The sequence below is a fragment of the Lygodium microphyllum genome, chromosome 6 (assembly GCF_053477565.2).
Source record: "Lygodium microphyllum isolate KBCC chromosome 6, Lygodium_microphyllum_v1.1.10, whole genome shotgun sequence".
Lineage (NCBI taxonomy): Eukaryota > Viridiplantae > Streptophyta > Polypodiopsida > Schizaeales > Lygodiaceae > Lygodium > Lygodium microphyllum.
Genome location: NC_141140.1, coordinates 164,890,768 through 164,912,059, shown reverse-complemented (window position 1 = coordinate 164,912,059; position 21,292 = coordinate 164,890,768). Strand labels below are relative to the sequence as shown.

At 41.3% G+C, this 21,292-nt stretch overlaps 1 protein-coding gene across 1 annotated transcript; it reads left to right on the top strand.

The window, feature by feature from the left end:
* The first annotated feature begins 4,579 nt into the window (after positions 1–4,579).
* LOC148035371 (ABC transporter B family member 19-like) lies at positions 4,580–21,041 on the top strand. Its single transcript, XM_087680806.1, has 9 exons — positions 4,580–5,587; positions 5,672–5,726; positions 6,528–6,703; positions 6,919–7,083; positions 8,126–8,421; positions 15,687–16,006; positions 17,196–17,419; positions 17,988–19,949; positions 20,551–21,041. Exons 1-9 carry the CDS (start codon positions 4,580–4,582, stop codon positions 20,878–20,880), a joined length of 4,536 nt encoding a protein of 1,511 aa, XP_087536932.1. The 3' UTR covers positions 20,881–21,041.
* Positions 21,042–21,292: the final 251 nt, after the last annotated feature.

Sequence of the window (21,292 nt, the reverse complement as noted above, 5' to 3'; positions counted from 1 at the left end):
TAAAAAAGTATCGGCTCATAAAATTGCTATAATATATAAACAAAAGGATTCCAATCCCACTACTAGTCACCTCACCCAAGGAAAGAGCACAACCCCTTGGCCACTCTAGTTATGTAGTGATAGGAAAATATGAGCATTGCTTCAATTGTCCCACATGCTTTAAAGAATTTTTCACCACAACCAAAAACCCAAAAATCTACCAATCACAATAAGAGGAACTAACAAATCTAGATTAAGAAGTGGAGAATCTTAAATAAAAGGACTAATGTCAAATGAGTATAATGAAATCAATGCCATCACTTGGTCTAAGACCACAAAATACTTGGCATTGCATATATCAAATGGCAATGACAACAACTAGACAAACAAATCTTTCCAGTGTCGATTACTTTGCCCAACATGACATGACATTTAAAATTCTTACTCAAGTGTATGAAATGACAAATATGAGCATATCAAACAATTAATTCCTTGATTTTACACTACAATACCACATGAGAAAACCATAAACAAATCTTCTACAAAACCATATTGATATAAAAAGAACACATAAACACCTTAAGAGAGAAATATACAAAAGCATTAAAGCTCATTTGTAATGAGAATCATCACTAAAATTCAAGATTAATCTAAGATAATAGAGCTTTATAAAGAAGTGGCTCACAAAGCCATTTATTCAGAAAATGATATGCACATAGGATCAAGGTTACTTGTAATGGAAGTCGTCAAACCATCAACAACATTGTACAATCAAGACACCCCATTATTATCTACCAATTGTGATATGATCATCCTTTAATCACTCGGTCTTTCAAGAAACCTCAACTATCCACTAGAACTTGAACATCATTCCCTCTTGGGCAAAATTTTGCTTGAGGAGGATCTTCACATCACTAGCCAGTACAAAGGATGTTCACTACTTACTAGCATTTGTACATACCTCTATGTGTAAGCATACCGTACATTTAGCCTAGATTCCCTAGCAAAATTGCAATACAACCCTCAATTCTACATAGTGACTTCGTAAGACCAAACCCCCAGAACCTTGTATATAATTTAACCAGTTAGAAAGCTTGACAAAACTTTTTGTATAGGGAGGAACACATGACTCGCTCATTTTTATCAAATTATGATGACCATTCACACATTAACTTATGAATTTCATATGAAGTAAAGGTAAAAGGAAGTAAGTGTAAAGGGAAAAGTTGACAACTTATGATTGCCATTCTATTGAAATATCTTCACATCAAAATATCTGCATTTTTGTACAAATGGAAAGACAGATCAAACTCCTATCAAAGATACCATTGAACCAAGAGAAATTTATCTTTACCATCCAACAACAACAAAAATTCAACATCCAACCATAGATATGGAGCATATGGAACTTAATTTCTACCTTCTAACCAATCTAGAAAAGATAATAAAGACCAATGGCATGACAGAAATATTAGTAAAAGAATATGACCTTTCTAATTATGCAAAGGTGGTGTGCACCCATCAACACATGGGCGTGTGTGGACTACATCAGAATAGTAAAATTTCGAATTTGTGTTAGTAGAGTTCATGGTGGGCAATGACAAAGGAACTTTTCCAATTACACTCTCAAACAACTCTAGGCCTAAAGCCACATGTGGAAAAATATAACAAGATAAAAAAAGCTCGAGCTATCTTAAGCAAGTGGCCTCAAAAATAAAAAATAAACAATGATGGATGGCCTCTTCTGTCGTTCCTTGCAGGCACAAAAGTCACCCAAGACTACAACCATCATCCATCAAGCACTAAAGGTAAATTCCAATCTCCAAGAAAACAATCACTCCTCCAATAGGACCACTCTTATAATTGTGATTGTTCCATCAAATGGTATCTATATTGCACGTGCTCTAGCGTGCTACCATCAATGCTAAGTGTCAAGCAGCTAGCACTCATCTAGGCGGGGGTAAGATTAATCCTAAATTGCAAACAACTTCGATATTTTTATTGGAAAATATATAAACATCTATTTTTGTAAACATTATGTGAGATCCATGCTTACTCCCATGCAAATTGAAACATTTCCTAATGATAGATTAGGTAATCTCGTTCACCTTAGTTTTGATTACATCAAATTAACCTAAGAGGTATAAATGTAATGTTAAAAAGGACCAATAAAACGCCTTAAAAGTGGGTAGGGTACCTAAATTTTAGTGGAAACCCAAATTTGAACTCTAATTTATAAAAACTGAAAAGTGGATGGAAGAGCACATTCTTGTGTGCAACAATTTGTGAGTCCTAGCTTTCTTCACTACTTGCTTTTCCATTGCTATTAAGAGAGGCACACACACACACAAAGTGTGTGTTTGTGTGTGTGTGTGTGTGTGTGTGTGTGTGTGTGTGTGTGTGTGTGTGTGTGTGAGGGAGCGAGGGACCAACAAGGTGAATCTTCATCTTTTTCTTCTTCTCCTTCTCCTTCTTTATGTAGCATGCATATCTTAAGATTTGCGAGAGGCTTGAAGGCTAATATGTTGAAGGCTTAGAATATGAGGGGCATCCACAAAGATTGTGTAACCACCTACTTCAACTCTCAAGTAATGGATACAAGAAGAAGGTATTGGAGAATATGCACAACTAAAATCTTGTGAACCATTATATTTCCTTCTTGCACGGTTATTCATGAGAGGAGATTGTGACGATTTTCAATTGGAAGCTGAGCAAGTTGGTGAGGGAGTCAGTTGAAGGTGGCCAAAACTCTTTAACAAAGAAAATATATGTCTATGTTCAATTGTTGAGTGCTCATAGAGTCCAAAAAGGACCCTAGTTATTTTTGGTTTGTTGCAAGATACTCTCAAGAATATTGTATTTGAACTCAAGTCAATAGAGCCTAGGGCTAAGTTGCTTCACCCTATCGACACTCCTTAATATCTTGACAAAGAGGGTTTCCTCTATCAACCAAGTGCATGTCAAACTAGGGGGTTAGGCAAAGGAGTCGGTTGGTGAAAATGACCAAGCATCACAAGAGTTGAGGACCCTTACGTATGATGTGAATAAAGTGTAAATGCATGCTTTTTCTTGTTCTTTTATAAATTCTTATTTTGATCTATCTTCTTCTTTTCTATTGTAATTTTCCTTTCTCTTTTGCTTGTCTCTCTTGTATAATGAAATGGTGACATCTTACATCCATTACGAGTCTTGAAAAATATGCACTAAAAGGATGTAGAATGGATGTCAATCAAAGATGAATGCTTGATGTGTTGTATTGAAAGCACTTCTTAGCATTGATAATGTAGTGTAATTGAAACTTCACTTAAGCATTTGACAATATTCAACCTTGTAGTTAGGGAGCTAGAAAGAGAAGCCTTGAAAAAGGAAATGACCCTTTTGCAAGTTTGCACTGCAAGGACTCTAGTCTTCATGTTGGTTTCCAAGTAATTGTACTACAAAATGGGCAAAACACCTAATCCCTCTCCCTCTCCTCTATATCAATGACGTAGTTCACTTATGAAGCTAGTTTTCTTTGAAGTGGCTTGAAATTCTAAGAATGAGAAGATAGAAATCAACAAGTTCAATTACAATACCATCATTGAAAAGTGAGATACGGTTAAATACATTAGATTATCTATGGAATGAGCATAGGTTGTGAAGTCTTTGATGTGGTTATCCATAAATATGAAAGCCCGGTCGCCCAAGACCAATCGATATAAGCAAATGAAAGTCCCCCTCACTTCATAGGTCGTTCCGCTTATGTTCCTCGCTAAGATCGTATACAAAGCCAACTCTTGTATTGTCACAGCCCCTTATAATTAATTTAGCCTTCTTTGGCTTGTCTCTACTTGGTATTGCATTGCATGCGTCTATTGTAACCTTCATATCAATATTATACAAGAGTTGCATCCCTTATCAGATAGCATTGCTCCCTTCTCTCTCCACCATTATTGCTTCAATTGCTCCGAAGCATAAATTCGACTCATCAATTCAGACCCTGGCAGGTAGTTGCTTCATTGCTGATTATTCACATCATCTCACTCCGCCATTTCTCTTTGCATTTCCAAATCATCATTAAGCCCAGTGTTCAGAGGAGAGCTTAGTTGAGTTTAGTACACTTAAGCATCAAGTTGGCCTTAATCCCACATTTAGCCATGAATGGTGTGAGGGGAGTCTTATTGAGCCAAATTTAGACATAAAATGGCAAGTTAAGTCGTATTAAACCAAACCCGCTTCATGGTATTACCTGCTCTGAGTTGAAGTGGACCAGCCTACATCATTGCAAGATCCAATTTGAAGAAATTTACTGAAGTATTGCTCGGTAAGGGTTTCTTGCTTATACCTCCACCAGGATCTCTGAATTGAGCCGATGCCTTCATGAGACTGTTGTACACAATCCATTTCTTCAACCAATCTGTTGTACTCTCATGTCTCTTGCTGCCTCTTCCAGCAAGCTTGAAAAACACAGACCAAGCTTTGATGGCCACATCAAGTCCTAAGCTTTGATGATTCCATTTGTAGAAGCTCACTGGAAGCAGATAATTGGATTCCGTGCTCACTCTACCCAAGTGTTTAGCTTAGTACTGGATTTATTTTAGCGGCTACTAAACAGGAACAAATGGGGAGCAGTAATGAGTTTGATGCAATATTGCCACCCAGTACTCCTCCCTCCTCGTCCACCACAGACAAATACACAGCTAATTTTGCACAACATCGCAATTACCTGCAAGACCCTTCTACAGACATCCCAGTCACCTCCACACATGAGCTACACAGTTCTCTCAGTTCACCTATGACCACATACGCTGGCTCTGTTTACAACGATACATCATCGAGCCCAGCTCCCAGCTGGCATAATTCATCCAGCTTGACATTTGGACCCTTTCCTTTCAGCCCATCTGTTGGGCCAGAATGGCTAACTCCATACGCTCACACGGCAAAATCCTACTTCACAACAAACATGCTCACCAATGATAGTGCCTCTGATCAAAACGGACTCACTTCACCAGCATTGCCTTCGACGTGGGACAAAGAGTCCATCACTAGCTCAAGGGCTACTCCATCTAGGCATCTGAAAGCTTACTTGAGCAGATACATCAATGCTTATGGGTCCCCTGCGATTGCAAGTGAGAGCACTGCATCCACCTTTGACCAGGCAGTCCTTGAGTCACCTCAAAAGTCCATTCAAGGAATGGAGCCTGTCCCAGAGAAGTTTAAAGATAAGTACATGACCCACCAAGCCTCTTTAGATGCTTTTCTACAATCAGATAGAGTGGCCAATCCTCTAGCTACCTTGGTAGAAGATGGAGATGGAGATGCTCTCCAGCCACAAACCTGGACAAGAAATTGTGAACTCGAACGTGTCAAGGATGTAAACAAAGGCAATGATGTGCTTGCTGATGAGGAAGGGAATGGTGGCGGTAGTCTGAAGCACAGGCCACCACCTCAGGGCTCTGTGAGCTACTTTTCTTTACTCAAGTATGCAGACAAATGGGACAGGCTGCTTATGGTCTTGGGCACATTAGGAGCACTAGTTAATGGTGCATCTTTGCCTGCCTTCAGCGTGCTGTTTGGTGAAATGGTGGAAAGATTGGGCAGAAAAGATGACCTCAAATCGGTGCAAAAGGTAATAATTTTGCCTCTATAATAATTCAACATGGCAAATAACTTGCATGTAAAAACTGAGTGTGAACTCTGTTGATGGGGACAGGTATGCCTATGGATGGCTCTCTTGGCTTTTTCTACAATGATTAGCTCTTATATCGGTGAGTAAGCAATCACAAGTTTTTACACTCCTTGAGTCCCTCTATCGGCCAACTATGCCTTTGAACAGCTTGTATAGTTGAACACCTTGGGGGCAAGCAGGCCAATGTTAAGGCGCCCTAACATTTTGCAGGTGCGGGGCTCACACCTTTGGTGAATGAGAGGTTTTTTGTGAAATGTGAGGGCATCGCATGGATGAGGATTTGATAAACAATTTTGAAATTTTGTTTGGCTTAGTCAAGATTTCAATAGGCCAACAAAGAACACGCTAAAAGACCAACGATTTGGCACTTAAGGATCAGTGCAGTCAGGTGTACTTCTCATAAGTGGCTGGCATATTAAACAAATTTGAAACAATTTTCTTTCTATGTTTGTGATAGAGTTGGTTTACTTTCAGGACAAAAGCAAACCCCGCACTTTTTGTGCCTCTTTATTGCTGTTAAAATGACCTTATTGTGCCATTGAGTGGGCTTTTTTTGTTTGGGGAGGTAACTGCTGCAGATTTGGCAGAGGCCACCTTTTAATTGGCCCCCTTACCCTGTTGGCACAAGACATGAACACACTCCTGTTTTAAGGTATAGCAATTGAGTGGGCTTATTTTGGGGGGGCTGCTGACATGTTTCTGGGAGGAGTGCCATTTTATTGGCCTGCTTGCCCCCCACAAGCACTAGACATGAACACACTCCTGTGTTAAGGATTAGCCTTCCTTTGTTAAACAGCTGAAACCCTGCCGTGTGTATTCTTCTCAAAAAAACAGCAGAATTACAAGTATCTCAGATTTTGTGATGTTTCCTTTTGAGCAGAGGTTGCTGCCTGGGCACTTGCTGCAGAAAGGCAAGCTCTAAGGATCAGATCCAAATATTTAAGAGGAGTTCTCAGACAAGACGTAGCCTTTTTTGACTTGAAAGTGGAAACAGGTGGACTGTTACATAGGATAACAACAGATGTAGACTGCATTCAAGATACAATTGGTCACAAGGTAGGTGATACTTTACTTCCATTTACAGAGGTATCATTTGAATTTTAACATATTGAAGCTGTAAATTTTCCATGCATTGTTTGACTCAGAATCACAACCATAATAAGCACAACCTTTACATGGACCATGCCTGTCCAGCACAAAATGTGTCAGTTTCTGTGTTTGAGGATGTTTTCTCGATTTGCTTACTTTGGATTTCTATCATGCTTTTGCAGACAGCAAGCTTTCTCCACTATTCTGGAACCTTCACCATTGGGTACATTGTCGGTTTCATAAAATGTTGGCAAGTCTCCCTGGTGGTTTTCTTCAGCAGTTTAACCATGGTGGTAATTGGGTTGATCCAACACCACTTTCTAGCAAAACTGGCAAGGAAAGAAGAGGTATCTCCACATGTTCTCAGCAATCTAGTGATTCTAGTGATAACCTCATTGACCTGGGATAAAAACTTATGCAACCTACTGTGACATAAGATAAACCGCTGCATCTTCTTTGCCATTCAGATACATCTCACAAGGAATTGTCATTCAAGCACCGTTGCAATCTCACATGCATCACCACTAGTTTACATATCAGCCAAGATCACTGTACTGTTCAGTTTACTTTTCATGAGAGATAGTACAGATTACAACTGAGCTACTCCATACTGCAATACCCACTGTTTACTGCTTGGTCTCATGCTCATTAACTAACTGAGGTATTGCATGGAAGCCTTGCACTACACTACCCACTTTTACTGCTTAGTCACATTTGGCAAGGTGACCACGTAAATACGTTTTAGTCAACCTAGGCCATTCATCCATCTGATACATGGCCAGTGGATGCAAGAGCTTCAACTCGGCAGATATCTTGTCTTGTCTGTTTGCAAGGCCCTCTTCGAGGTCTTCAGAGTTCATGCCAACTGTGCTTCAGCCAAGCCCAAAACAGGAAGGGAGTTTCTCCTAGGAAGTTTGAGAGTGATGGGATCCCAGATTCCCAACAAATGAATATCAATTCTATCAGCTTAATGGCATAAATATAACCTATAATACTGACTTCAGCACCTATTGAAAAACCTACAGATAATCTCAGCGTAGCAATGCCCACATGCAGATAACTAAAGATTGGGCTACCCACGTGCACGAGCTGCTCCCCTTCCATTGCTCTAGTGCACTCTCTTTCTTTGCAACCTGTTCCCATCATTCTCTGATATAATTTCTGGCAGACAAGCAATCCGCAATCCAATAGAAAGGACAAATTCTCAAAGGCAGGCAAAAAAAATCCGGGCAAGGCTAATCTCTTGTGCTTACCCAAAAGGAAAAAAAAGTATACGAACAATATTGTCATGTATTCTGCATCCTGTTCAACTCATGTGCACACGGAAGAAAGAGAATGTGTACCGTGCAATGAATGAATTTGCGTTTGTGGTATGGGGTGGATGTACAGGAGAGCCACATGCGGGCGAGCACGCTGGCGCATCAGGCACTGAGCTCGATACGGACGGTGTATGCATGCGGGGCGGAGGAGGAGGTGTACAGGCAGTACGCAGGGGCGCTGAAAGGGGGGATGGGGGCGGGTGTGAGGGCGGGGTTCGCAAGGGGGGCGAGCGTGGCGGCCTTCTACCTCATCAGCTACCTCATCTGGGCCGCCGTGCTGTGGTATGGCGCCATCCTGGTCGCGGCACGCTCGGTCAGGGCAGGCGACGCAGTCGCTTGCTTCTTCGCCACCATCATCAGTGGGAGGTTTGTCTCCTCTCTCTCTCTCTCTCTCTCTCACATGGTAGCAGATACACAAAGGCTTTATTTCACTCCATCTACTGAAATGGATTTTTGAAGCAAAATACAGTATATGCCAATATTTGCAATTTCCATAACTCCAACGTTCAAATTCAAAGTCCTAACCCTTCCGTTTTCCAAAAAAAGAATTGAACGTTTGTAAAATTCCACAATTTATCTTCTCTATATTCTTTTCTATATATTAACCAAAGTTAGGTTTGGGAATACCAAACCAATGATATTCCTTTCGAGCCTATGCATGTGGTGTAGTAAGAGGGGAGGAGACCGACAAAACAAAAATAATAGTTAAATTAAATACTATATAAATGAAATAAGAAAAGAAAGGAAAAACCAAGATAAAAGGTTGCTCTTTAAACAAAAGAAGTGTAGGCAGGCAAGATGATAATCATATAATCTTCTTCTTTGTTTATGTAGGTGGCAATAACTCCTCCTCCTCCTCCTCCTCCTTTGTGTGTGTGTGTGTGTGTGACCATATAATGGAATTTTTGCGGTAGCAAAATCATCATCTGTGCTACATAGGCAACATCATCAAGTCCTCTCTACGCAAGTAACTTCTCTTCTTCTTTAGGAGACAATATCATCCACAATCTTTAGGCAAGTACTTCTTTAGGCAATGATATCATCTCCAAACTTTTAGTTGATGAAGGATTGTGATGATAATGAACTTTTAGGGCTATGACATAGATCAGGTGCATAGAAGGGTAGAAATCTACAATTAAGGTTGGAACTTTGAGCCCTCCTAATGCAATGGGTCCTCAATGTGATGTAGAAGTTGAGGCATGTACACATAAAACAAATACCTCTATATATCACACACACACACACACACACACACACACACACACACACACACACACACACACACACACACACACACACACACATACATACATACATACATACATACATACATATATATATATATATATATATATATATATATATATATATAGAGAGAGAGAGAGAGAGAGAGAGAGAGAGAGAGTAAGTCTCTCTATGCTCCATAGGGTAGTAGGAAATAAACAAACTCCCAAGCAAAACTAACCATATTCTTGCACAATGTTGCCCCTCACTTGTTCACCAAAGCTAACAATACACATGTTGATATAGCCTTTAAGGAAGATTGAAAGGCCTTTTATGAAGGCTCCTAGCCTCACATGTAAGGTCATGTATCTCACCTCAACTTTATTTATTCCTCGCATTTGAGTATCATCCGTTAGAGAATATATTTCGTCTCCATAAATAGTGATGTAATGGTGCATTTGTGCTCCCATATGAACATGCAAGAGGCCATTGGCAGCCCACCATCATGCCCCCTCACATTAGAGCTTACAAGATCTCCCTTTAGGATGAGGCATGACCCTATAAGTAGTGTCCTAGCTCCCTCAAGGGGTGATTGCCAAAGGCGTAGGAATTCTCACTAAGGGCTGGCATGGCACACAGAGGCTTAGCTTGCCGAAGTGCACAGAAGCACATGAGCCACATGGCATAGTGCCACCCTCATGCACAATCTTTAGGTGGCACAACAACTTGCACATTGACTTGTGGCGAGTAGCATCAAGGTGGAGCAAACTCACACCAACAGCTACAATAGCAGGGTGATGACTCATACCAACTACAATAGTAGGGTGACAACTAGTAGTAATGGGCGAGAGCTGGCAATAGCAGGTGAAGATGGTGGGTGGTAGTCACGACTGGTTGGCCATAGTAATGATGTCTAGCATGTTGCAACCTAGGTTGGAGAGAGAGAGAGAGAGAGAGAGAGAGAGAGAGAGAGAGAGAGAGAGAGAGAGAGAGTGTGTGTGTGTGTGTGTGTGTGTGTGTGCGCGCGCGCGTGCCCGCACATGCGTGTGCACGTGCTTGCATGTAAAAAGGGAGAAACTAGGGAAAGAGAGAGTGAGTAGATGTATGTGTGTGAAAAAAGGAATAGAAAAATGAGAAAGAGAGAGAGTAGAGTAGAGTAGAGTAGATTAGTTTATTATTATCCACGGAGGCCAAATTATGACCCATAGGACCTTTCCAAATATACAATGATTCTCCTCCCCCATGGTAGGAAAGGGTAGGTACGGTGAAAGAATGATCTATGCAGCATGGTTCTCCCGAAAGTGTAAAATGAGAGTGATGAGAGCCCCTAAATTTGATATAGGAGTATTGGTCAGAAACTGGTGAAGTGGTCCCTGTAAAAGAATATCGAAGTTAGCCCATATGTGTGCATATGCTAGGCATGGCATAATCATGTGCTCCTCTGGTTCTACACTCTGTAGTCCACACAGCTTGCATAACCTCATCTCTCTTGCGTTCCATGCACCTATCTCGATCAATAAAGTGTGTGATGGAGTTCGAAGTTGTGCAATACTCCGTCTAAATACCATTGAGAGCGGGTTGGCTATGTATGGCTACATGTGTGCCTCTGCTTGCATGTAGGATTCCCAACATGAAGGATAGATATGCATACTGTAATAAGCGAGTTTGCCATTTGCTCCCTTGCTTTGATGTTTTGCTTGATACACTCGTAAGAGGTCTGATTGAAATGTGTCTATGCATATATCTTAGGATGCCATATTTAGATATCTATCCACTCCCCACCCTTTAAACCATTTTCGCATATCCAACACCCATCCTGTTGAAAGCACTTTACTTTGCCACGTTTTCTGTAGGCGTGTGCTAGCATCCCATGCCCATTTGGGGAACCTGCTATCATCCATTTGACGTACTCAGGTGGTATATCTCAGTACTTAGATCATAGCATGTACCTCAATTGGCCGATGGCTAGTTTCCGAGAGCATAAGTACATATGGTGTGGTGCTTTTGATGCCCAAATGTCTATAAATAAAAGCTTTTTGTAGTTTCTCAATGTTGTTCTATGTAGATGAGGAGATGATCCCCCCCCCCCCCCCCCACACTTCCACTCCATATAATACCATCTGTAGAACATATGCATCAAAAATCATACAGCGTATTTTTTAGCATTTAGTATATGTATGATTGCAGTTATTTTCAAAGTGATAATACTTGCTTTTTCTTGCCGCTAATCACCGCTCCACACATGTATGCCATCTGTGGTTTGTAGGTATCTCAATCCCCAAGTATTGGAAAGTAGATACTACCACAATATACTGTCCCACATAATGTACTTTTGGTGGGATCTTTGATTGCTTGGTGTGCACAGCCATTAGCTTTGTTTTTGATACATTCACCATCAAACCACTATCTTGACAAAACCGTTCAAGAATCCCCGTGAACTATTGCATATGTTCCCTAGTATATGTAAAGAAGACCACATCATCTACATAAAGCAGGAGCAAGATGGCAAACATACCAATATGCGGGCTTTTGGCTTCTTCTTCATTCATAGCCATGAGTAGTATTTCCTCTAGCTTATCAATGCATAAACCAAATAATGTAGAGGAGAGCGGGCAACCTTGTTTGACTCCCATATTACTCTCAAATACTTGTGACAGCCCGTTGTAACCTCTAAGGTGGCACACCACTCGTTGATATATCCTGTAAATTCTCATGCATAGATCATTTGGGACCCCTAATTCTTGCATTTGTTGCCATAGGCCAACCCTTGGTATGATGTCAAAAGCCTTCTTAAAATCCACAAAACAACAATACAAGGTTGCTTCCTCAAGCCAACTCTCATCCATAAGCACACGTAAAGTAACCAAATGGTCTATGGTATTATGACCAAGGCGAAAACATGATTGTCCATAAGCTCGTTTGTTATTACTTTATTCCCATTTACTCAGTTGCATTTCCAGGATTGTGCTGAATAGCTTTGCCATGGCTGAACTGACCATAATCGTGAGGTAGTTTGTGAGAAAATTGCAATCTCCTCCCTTATACAACGGTTGTATCCAAATCTCCTGCCATTCTTGGGGAAAACCATATGTAAAAGCATGATGTATCACATGCAACATAAACAGTCTCGTCTCCTTTGTTGTCCATTTCAACTTCTCCACATTCAACTGCAAAGTATCACATGGTTTTCCATTAGCCACCTTGTTGAGGGCTGCCTCCAATGTTTCTAAAGTAAACAAAGCACTAAATGGCTACATATGTACATCACATTTGATGGGTTGTATCCCTTTATGCATGTAAAGTTTTGCAACATATGATAGCATGTCAGCATTTGTAAAATCCCCCATAACATTTGACCGTTTGGTTTGCAATTTTCTCCATGCTTGCCTTGGACATTTCTCAACAACTCCCTAGCATCTTCACTTTCTTTGGCCACTACATATCGTCGTCACTTTTTATGCATGAGAGCATTACATCATTTTTCTGCCTCACTTCATTCTTGTCCCTTAGGGCGGATTTTCAACTTTCTACGTGTAGCCTTACATTCATCATCAAACCATTTCTTGCATGGCAATCCTTTGACATTTTTGTGACTGCTCTTTTGTTTTCCAAAAACCTCTATAGTCGTATTTAACATTGCATCTCTCATATTTTCCCATGTGCTCCTAGTAAGATTGCTCATAAAATTATCCAAGTGACCAGCATATGCTTGTTTCTTGTCTACATCAATATAGAATGCACCGGTACCTATTGTGTCCCCTGCATGTCCTACATGGTGGCAAATATCAAGTGTCAAGCCCAAAGCTATATGATCCAATTCTGGATGTTTTCCACCTAACCAGAACTCTCTGATCATGCATAAATCATTCATGTGTACCATTGCATATGCTACCACACTGGAACCTCCACTAGCTGAGTAGCACATGTATCCTTCAGTATCAAGGAAACAATTCATACCATTCAATATTGGCATGTGCAAACCATTAACCATATCCATCAAAGCATGCCCATGAGCGTTAATGTTTGTATCCTCAGTCTGTCTACACCAACGTGCATCTACATCCACAACCTCTTCCTTGTCTAGCTCATCATGCACTATGGCGTGAAATTGCATACGTCCAATATACACATTTAAGTCACCTAAGAACATCACATGTCCTTGTTGCATATATGTGCTTGCATCCATACTCAAATCTTCAAAAGGTCCTTGCGAATCCATATGTACCGCTTATGTCGGTCTACTTTACATACATCAATCATTCCTTCCAAATGACATTTGTATATGCATGCAACTCCTCCTTGCCCTCTTTTTCCTACATGTGATTGTTATGCTCTATGAATTGTGTACCCTGGGATATCAAGAATTCTATACATCTCCCGCTTCCATGTCTCGGCAAGGAACACAATGTCAGCATCACCAGTCATAGCATTAATGCTTTCACCTTTGTGCCATGGAAACCCATTGCAATTCCAAAACAAAACTTTCACAAGTGCGTAGCTCCTATGGGTCGCCCATCCCTATGCATCCTTTGAAGTGTTATCACTAGATTTCTTTTGCTTATTGTATTGCTTTCGGCGTTCCTCTTGTTGCATGGGGGTGTGATCCTCATTTACATAAAAATATATTCCCTTGAGGTATACTCAACTCTTGTGTCTAAAAGTATAGTTCTCTTACGTGCATCCAATAGAGTGCATACAATGGCTCTTGCCTTCCCATCATCTGTCTTCTTGCCCATATGTCGAGCACCAAAGACAGGTACATTTGCCATGGTAAAATGCTTACCGATAAACTTCCTAACTTCAGTAGTAAGAGATGTGCAGTCTCATCATTTGTTTCGAGAGATCCCCAAATAACTAGGTTTTGGGCCCGCTTTTCTATTTCTTTACGTTCACGTGCCTCCACATCATCTACCACTACATCACTACCCTCTGCATGAAGTACATGCATGTCTCCATTTGGGGGAGTATGTGCTACTACTCCGGCCCATGTTTTTGGTGTTTCCATGCATGTGCATGTCGCCATACTCATTTCCAAGTCTGTGATTCTCTTGGCATGTTCCTCCAGAGAGAGAGAGAGAGAGAGAGAGAGAGAGAGAGAGAGAGAGAGAGAGAGAGAGTGTGTGTGTGTGTGTGTGTGTGCGCGTGCGTGTGTGATATTAGGGGAGAGAGCCATGAACATACATTAATCCTATGTCTTGTTTTCTTGGCAAGACCAAAAGGTGTTTTGGATATTGCATGGGGGTTTGGGAGGGAGGAAAAAGGAAAGGGGAGGGGAGGTGGGGATACTTCATATTTCTCATTTTTTAGTTTACACCATCATATTAGTATGCTCTATATTCTATGCTCCAAGTGCATGCATAAATATTATGCCATTTTCATTCAATAGTTGCTTCCATAGCTTGCAGGTTTGTTGCTAATTATAGTTGACATGTGATTTGAGGATGCTTCCTCCCATAATTGAAATAGATGTGGTTCAATCTAGCAGCCTCCTAGTGTTGTTAGTGTGCCTGTTTTGCTAAGAGAAGGGGGCAAGTTTAGGTCCGTGAAAGATTAAAGATGGATCTATAAACTCCCTTGACCTTACAAGAATTTCCCACTTCTCTTTCTTTGATAGCAACATATTCCCTTTTCCATGCGATTTGTCACCCCTTATAGAGGTGTAAAGTTCTCATCACTCAAGAGAATTGTATTATTATTCTCCATGCAGCAACATTCAACTCTACCCAAAGACATGCTCTCTTGGCAAAATCATTCCATACAAAGAGATTACATGTACTTTGTCTCTACTTATCGTGAGGGTCGCCGCCATTGCATTGCTATCTCCTCACGTCCAATACTCATTTGACCTGAAACTTTCACTAATGGACATATACATTGATGTATGTCGAATAAGTATAGGAGCCTTTAAAAGAGACGGTTTAAATCTATTGAAGGTAGTGGCAAAGAGTTTTGTTGCTCCACTAAGTTGGCTTGATTTCTCTAGCGTTTTTGGGTGCTTATATGCCCAATCTGCTTGTAGTTGAGGTGCTTGGGCTTGATCTTCTTATAGTCAATTGAAATTTGATGAACAACATGCCTTTGTTGCTCTTGGCTGGAGGTCTCTTATAATAGAAAACTACATTTTTGTTGGAGTTGGCAACAAAGGAAAAACTTGCTTGTAGGGTGGGCTTATGACTCTAATCAATAATGATTGGATAAGTGAACCCTTTCACTTGAGACGGTGGGTTACTTGATGTTTTAGGCTTCTAAACTTGAGATTATGTATAATGAATCAATTGTTGAACTTCCGGGCTTCGACTAGGTTATGTGTTGGCAGTAAGGGTGACGGTATGCATGGATTTAAGGGTTTGTATGTGCTATCGTGTATTATTCCTATTATTATTGGTGGGTATTAATGATGCGTGCAGGTGCTTGGGTCTGGCGCTTCAGTACCTGTCGAGCTTCACTGAAGGGTCAGTGGCTGCGTGGCGGGTGTTTGGAATGATTGAGAGGGTGCCGCCCGCCATCGATGTGTACAGCTCGGCGGGGCTGCTGCTGGATGAGGTGCGCGGGCAGCTGGACTTCCACCACGTCACCTTCGCTTACCCCGCCAGACCCCGCTCTCCCGTCCTGCGCCACTTCACCCTCACCGTCTCAGCCGGCAGCACCGTTGCCCTCGTTGGCCCCAGTGGCAGTGGCAAGTCCACCATTTTCTCTCTTCTGCAGAGGTTATACGATCCGAATGAAGGTACTCTCTGTTACACATCCACAATAATATTTTTCCGACATGTAGGCAACATACATACAAGTGAGCAACAGTACGTCAATTATGCCATGTATCTGAACATTTGCATGTATATTATATCTGTGCACATAGATGCATATCAGATACTGTGAGCATTGTGTGTGAATGTACCTACACTCTCGTACATACATATGTGTACGTATATAGCTATGTATGCACAGTTGCTCACATGCACGCGGTTGCACACCCACACACACATTATTACATAGACATACATAGATATGTATATTTGCATGCATACAAACGTTTCTATGTGTGTGGTGCATTACATAGACCTTCGTTGATATTGATATGTGCATGCATACATACATTTTTGTCTGTGTGTGTACACGCATGGATAGATGTTATGGAATTATCAAAACTGTCTGTATGTGCATGGATAAAACCGTTCGTCTATCTAGAAATGATATTCATTGTTTTATGCAAATAATGTAGAGCAAGTAATTCTTTCCTGAAATCCCCAGTGAATCTTTTTCAGTTGACTGTAGCTTCTTTCTTTCATGAGCCCATTTCTTGATTCAAAACTGCTTCACTGCAGTCATGGAAGCACAACAATGCACTTGAAAGGGTCTTCTTATATCTGGAATGACCAAAAGTGGTCTTACGTTGGCAATTTGCCAAGCCTACAATCCCCTTATTTATTGATCTGTTTTGTTGTTGGATCATGCACAGGACGTGTCCAAATTTCAATAAGAATAATTCATAGCAGCATAACCCCAGAAACCGTTCCCTACCTTTGGCATGGAAGTCTAGTTTGTCTACTCAAAAGTGGCTTCAGTTTCTCTAGATCCATCATTGAAGCCATATCAAGCCAAATATACGGCTGTTTATAACCACAATCCACTCGTTGTCTTCTCACATTTGAAATTGAAATTAGTTTGTGCTGCATAGTTACTGTCCTGTATGGAGAATTAGCCTTGAATTTACTCGTTTTACCTATTACAAATAGGTATCAACATACATAGCTAATCTGTGGCTATAGAAATAATGCACATGCACAATCAGACCAGATTTATTTGAACATGTTTATAAGTTAGTTGTCAACAGGTACCATTGTTTGATCAGTTCTATCTAATGTTGTGCGAATGAACAGCATGTTATGATCCTTCTTGCATGGTCTATGATTTACCAGGGGAAATATATCTGGATGATGTCAATATCCAACTTCTCCAACTGCGATGGCTACGGGAAAAGATAGCCTTAGTTGGCCAAGAACCAGTGTTATTTGCAACCAGCATCCATGACAACATTTTGTATGGGAAAGAGAATGCTACAAGCAAGGAGATAGAGGCTGCCGCAAGATTAGCAAATGCTCATGACTTTATTTCAGTTTTGCCACAACGTTATGACACTCAGGTCTTCCCTCAGGCTCAAGCCTTGTTGCAGCACTCATAATCATTATTATTAGTATGACACTGTTACCCTAAATGTGATGATATTCAGATTGAAAATGTTGTGGCGCTGCAAGTCTGGTAAGAGGAAAGACTGGCTATCTTGATTTACAAGAAGTGCATATTGAGCATGCACCTGCTTGTTGTGTATTACTTTTAATCATGCCAAGAGTGTGTGCACTAACAAGAAGTTTTAGACAAATTCCTACAATAATTCCCACACTGTGAATTATGACAACATCAGGAGCTTCTGCAAGGGAGGGACCACACACCTAGGTAGGTGTGCAGCTAGGTAGTTGTGCAGTGCCTCCCAAGCAGAAGCTCATGATGTTGAACACTACAGGGAAAAACAAGGGAAAAGAGCTTCTTTTCTGACACGGGAAAATGCCCACAACTTGTGTAAGAGCAGCAATTGTGCTGCAAGTAATCTTGTTGCATGTCCAGGCCCGGAGTATCTAGTGCACATGTTTGTTATTGTCTGCAGATAAATTAGTTGCAAATATTCTTATGTTGTATTATTCTCTTGTCTTTAGGTTGGGGAGCTGGGTGCTCAGCTCTCAGGTGGACAGAAACAGCGCATTGCCATAGCAAGGGCAGTGCTTAAAGATCCCACCATCCTCCTCCTTGATGAAGCAACCAGTGCTTTAGATAACGAATCTGAGGGCATGGTACAGCGCTCGTTGGACCAAATGATGAGGAACAGAACAACTATGGTGATAGCTCATCGTCTTTCAAGTATCCGCCATGTTCCACTCATAGTTGTAGTGAAAGATGGGAGCGTTGTAGAGCAAGGGAGCCATGAAACCTTGCTGAGAAATCCATCAGGCATGTACACGTCACTTGTTTCAGGGAAAGAAGCAACCAAAGTCCATGCTTCTACGCAGCGTGCCAACTTCTCTAGCCCCACAGCAGGATCTCCATATAGTTCTCATTTCTCAAGTAGCCCAATAGCTTCCACTCCTCAATATTATTCTGCTGAGACAATGACTCCCAATCAACCTGAGGATCCTTCCAAAGGAACGGCCCTGCCCGCTATGAGGAGAAAATTGAGTTATCCTTCCTGTTATGAGACCAAAGAGAAACACATTCCTCTTTCTCGCATCATTGCAATGAGCAGAGCAGACATTCCTCTGCTTATCTTGGGACTTTTTGGTGCTGTCAATGCTGGTGTAACACTGCCAGCCTATTCTTATGTTATAAGCATTACAATCAACCATTATTATGACACAGATGTACATGGCATCAAGAAAATTGCAAACCAAGGTAGCTTGGTCATTATGTGGATTGGGCTGGCCTGCTATGTGGCGATGATGTTTCAATATGGATTTTGTAACTGGGCAGGCATCAAATTGACCAGGCTCTTGAGAGAGAGGATGTTTGCATCAACCTTGAGGAAGGAAGTGGCTTGGTTTGATAGAGAAGAAAACTCAAGTGGTTCCCTAGTGACAAGGGTTTCAGTCGAGTCATCTCGTGTCAGAGGGTTGTTGGGTGACCGGTATTCTGTGCTTTTCATGGGAATAGCATCCATTGGTGCAGCTTTAATAATCTGTTATCGAGTGAACTGGAAGATGACATTGTTGGCCACTGCTCTCACACCCTTCTTCCTCAGTTCAAACTACATGGAAGCCTTGCTCATAAATGTAGGCGGTGGAGCTCGAGAAGTGCATACCAATGCTAAGTCTACCACCATAGCTTCTGAAGCTGTATCTAACATAAGGACAGTTGCATCTTTTGGAGTTGAAGAGAAGGTTGTGCACTGGTTTGTTTCATCTCTCTCTGATTCGAGCTGGCAATCCATACGTAGAACTCAACTAGCTGGAGCTGCTTTGGGGATTGCCGAGGCACTAAACTATGCGTCCTATGCTTTGTTACTGTATTATGGCTCTATTCTTGTTGATAGAAATGAGACAGACTTTGCCCATGTGATTAAGGTCTTTTTGGTCCTTGTTTTGAGCTGTTTCTCTGTGGGTAGCTTGTCTAGACTTATGCCAGATCATGACAGAGCTTCTGCAGCAGCTAGAACTGTTTTTCATATTATAGATCATGAGCCACAGGTGAAGAACAACTCTATGCATAGACTGGATAGAGTGCGTGGAGAAATCCAGTTTCAAAGAGTAACTTTTTCTTATCCTGCAAGGCCAGATATTCAGATTTTCAAGGGCTTCGATTTGAAGATCAGGGCAGGAGCTGTAATGGCTCTGGTGGGAGGCAGTGGAAGTGGAAAATCTACAGTTATTGCCTTAGTGGAACGCTTCTATGACCCAGACAGAGGACAAATCTTACTAGATGGGTTTGATATAAGGGATTTGGATCTCAAATGGCTGAGAAACCAGATGGCACTGGTGAGCCAGGAACCTGTGTTGTTTGCTTGCTCTATATGGGAGAACATTGCTTATGGCAAGCATAATGCTACCATGGCTGAAATTGAAGAAGCTGCTCGAGTGGCTGATGCACATGATTTCATCAGCAGTTTGCGTGAGGGCTATACAACGCAGGTAATGCATGAAGCATCTGGCCATATACATGCATGCAGTATTGGAGTCTCTTGCTTGTATCACTTGCCTGTATCATCCCAAAGAACTTTTAGTTCTTCCTAATCAGAGATCCATCTTGAAAGTCATCCTTACACATGCAAAATCCTGTCCTGCGCACGAATCTGGTTTAGGGGAAAAACATTTCATCTTCTTATTTTGGAGATTGCCCTGTTAGATTGTTAAAGTTCCACAACAATGTATGCACTGAGTAGCTGCCTTACCTTATTTCATTTCTGCGATAATTTTGTTTGAGCCAGTTTATGGGCATTTTAATGCTGATTGAGAATTTTTTCGGGGAGGGCTTATTTGCATACATGCAATCTGCAATCCATGAGTTGGCTAGGACTGTGGTGCAGAAGCTCATTATTATCAACTTGCAAGAAATGAGTGGGTCTTCAGCCTCAAACAAACAAGTTGATGTGTTTTGGCAGTCTGCACTATTAAATTAAAAAAAAACAATGTGTTGATATATTTCTGGATAATGCTGCAAAGATGCAGAGATGATGATGTATGTGTATGTTAGTCTTTAATGATGTACGATAACATTGAACTTTCTCTGTAGGTTGGGGAGCGGGGAGTCCAAATGTCAGGAGGGCAAAAGCAGAGGATTGCCATGGCCAGGGCAGTGCTGAAAAATCCCAGGGTTTTACTGCTTGATGAACCGACGAGTGCATTGGATCTCCAGTCTGAGAGGAAAGTGCAAGCAGCTCTGGATAAGGTGATGTTCCAGAGGACTACGCTAGTTGTTGCACATCGTCTGTCAACCATCCGCAATGCAGACCGCATTGCAGTGATCAATGCCGGGCAAGTCGTCGAACTTGGCGCCCATGAGAGACTGATGAAGAACACTGAGGGTTTGTACTACAGAATGGTCATGGCTCAAAGCCAATAAGTTCCATAACCAACATCCACATCAATCCATGGCCCAACACAGACAGCTTCCAAAACCAACATTCACATGAAAACCAACACAGGGATTTGTATTTTCTTCCTTGACCGCAGTACAGGACACTGTTGTTGGCATGTTAGTATGTGCAGGCGATCAGTATTCAATTTCAGCTTCTAGTTTCCATAATTGGTTCAGAAACAGATTTCTTATTTCATTCAAGAGGGAGGTTTGTTCTCCCTCCACCACCTGAGCAATGTCTACAACTGCATTCAGATGGACTTACAAGAGCATTCTATTGTACCTTTTGTTCCCTTCAAGAATAGATGCTTATATAGTACCAATCGCCAACAGTGGGTCAACCGATCGGTAAAATGTGTGGGAGTTTGATGTCAAAAGATGACGTACTAGTGAGACA

What these genes read in the sequence shown, in the direction of transcription:
- LOC148035371 (XM_087680806.1), top strand. Translation starts at nt 4,580, where the DNA reads ATGGGGAGCAGTAATGAGTTTGATGCAATATTGCCACCCAGTACTCCT. An exon ending in GCCACCATCATCAGTGGGAG is followed by an intron (nt 8,422 to 15,686) that starts GTTTGTCTCCTC and finishes TGATGCGTGCAG; the next exon opens with GTGCTTGGGTCTGGCGCTTC. An exon ending in GTTATACGATCCGAATGAAG is followed by an intron (nt 16,007 to 17,195) that starts GTACTCTCTGTT and finishes ATGATTTACCAG; the next exon opens with GGGAAATATATCTGGATGAT.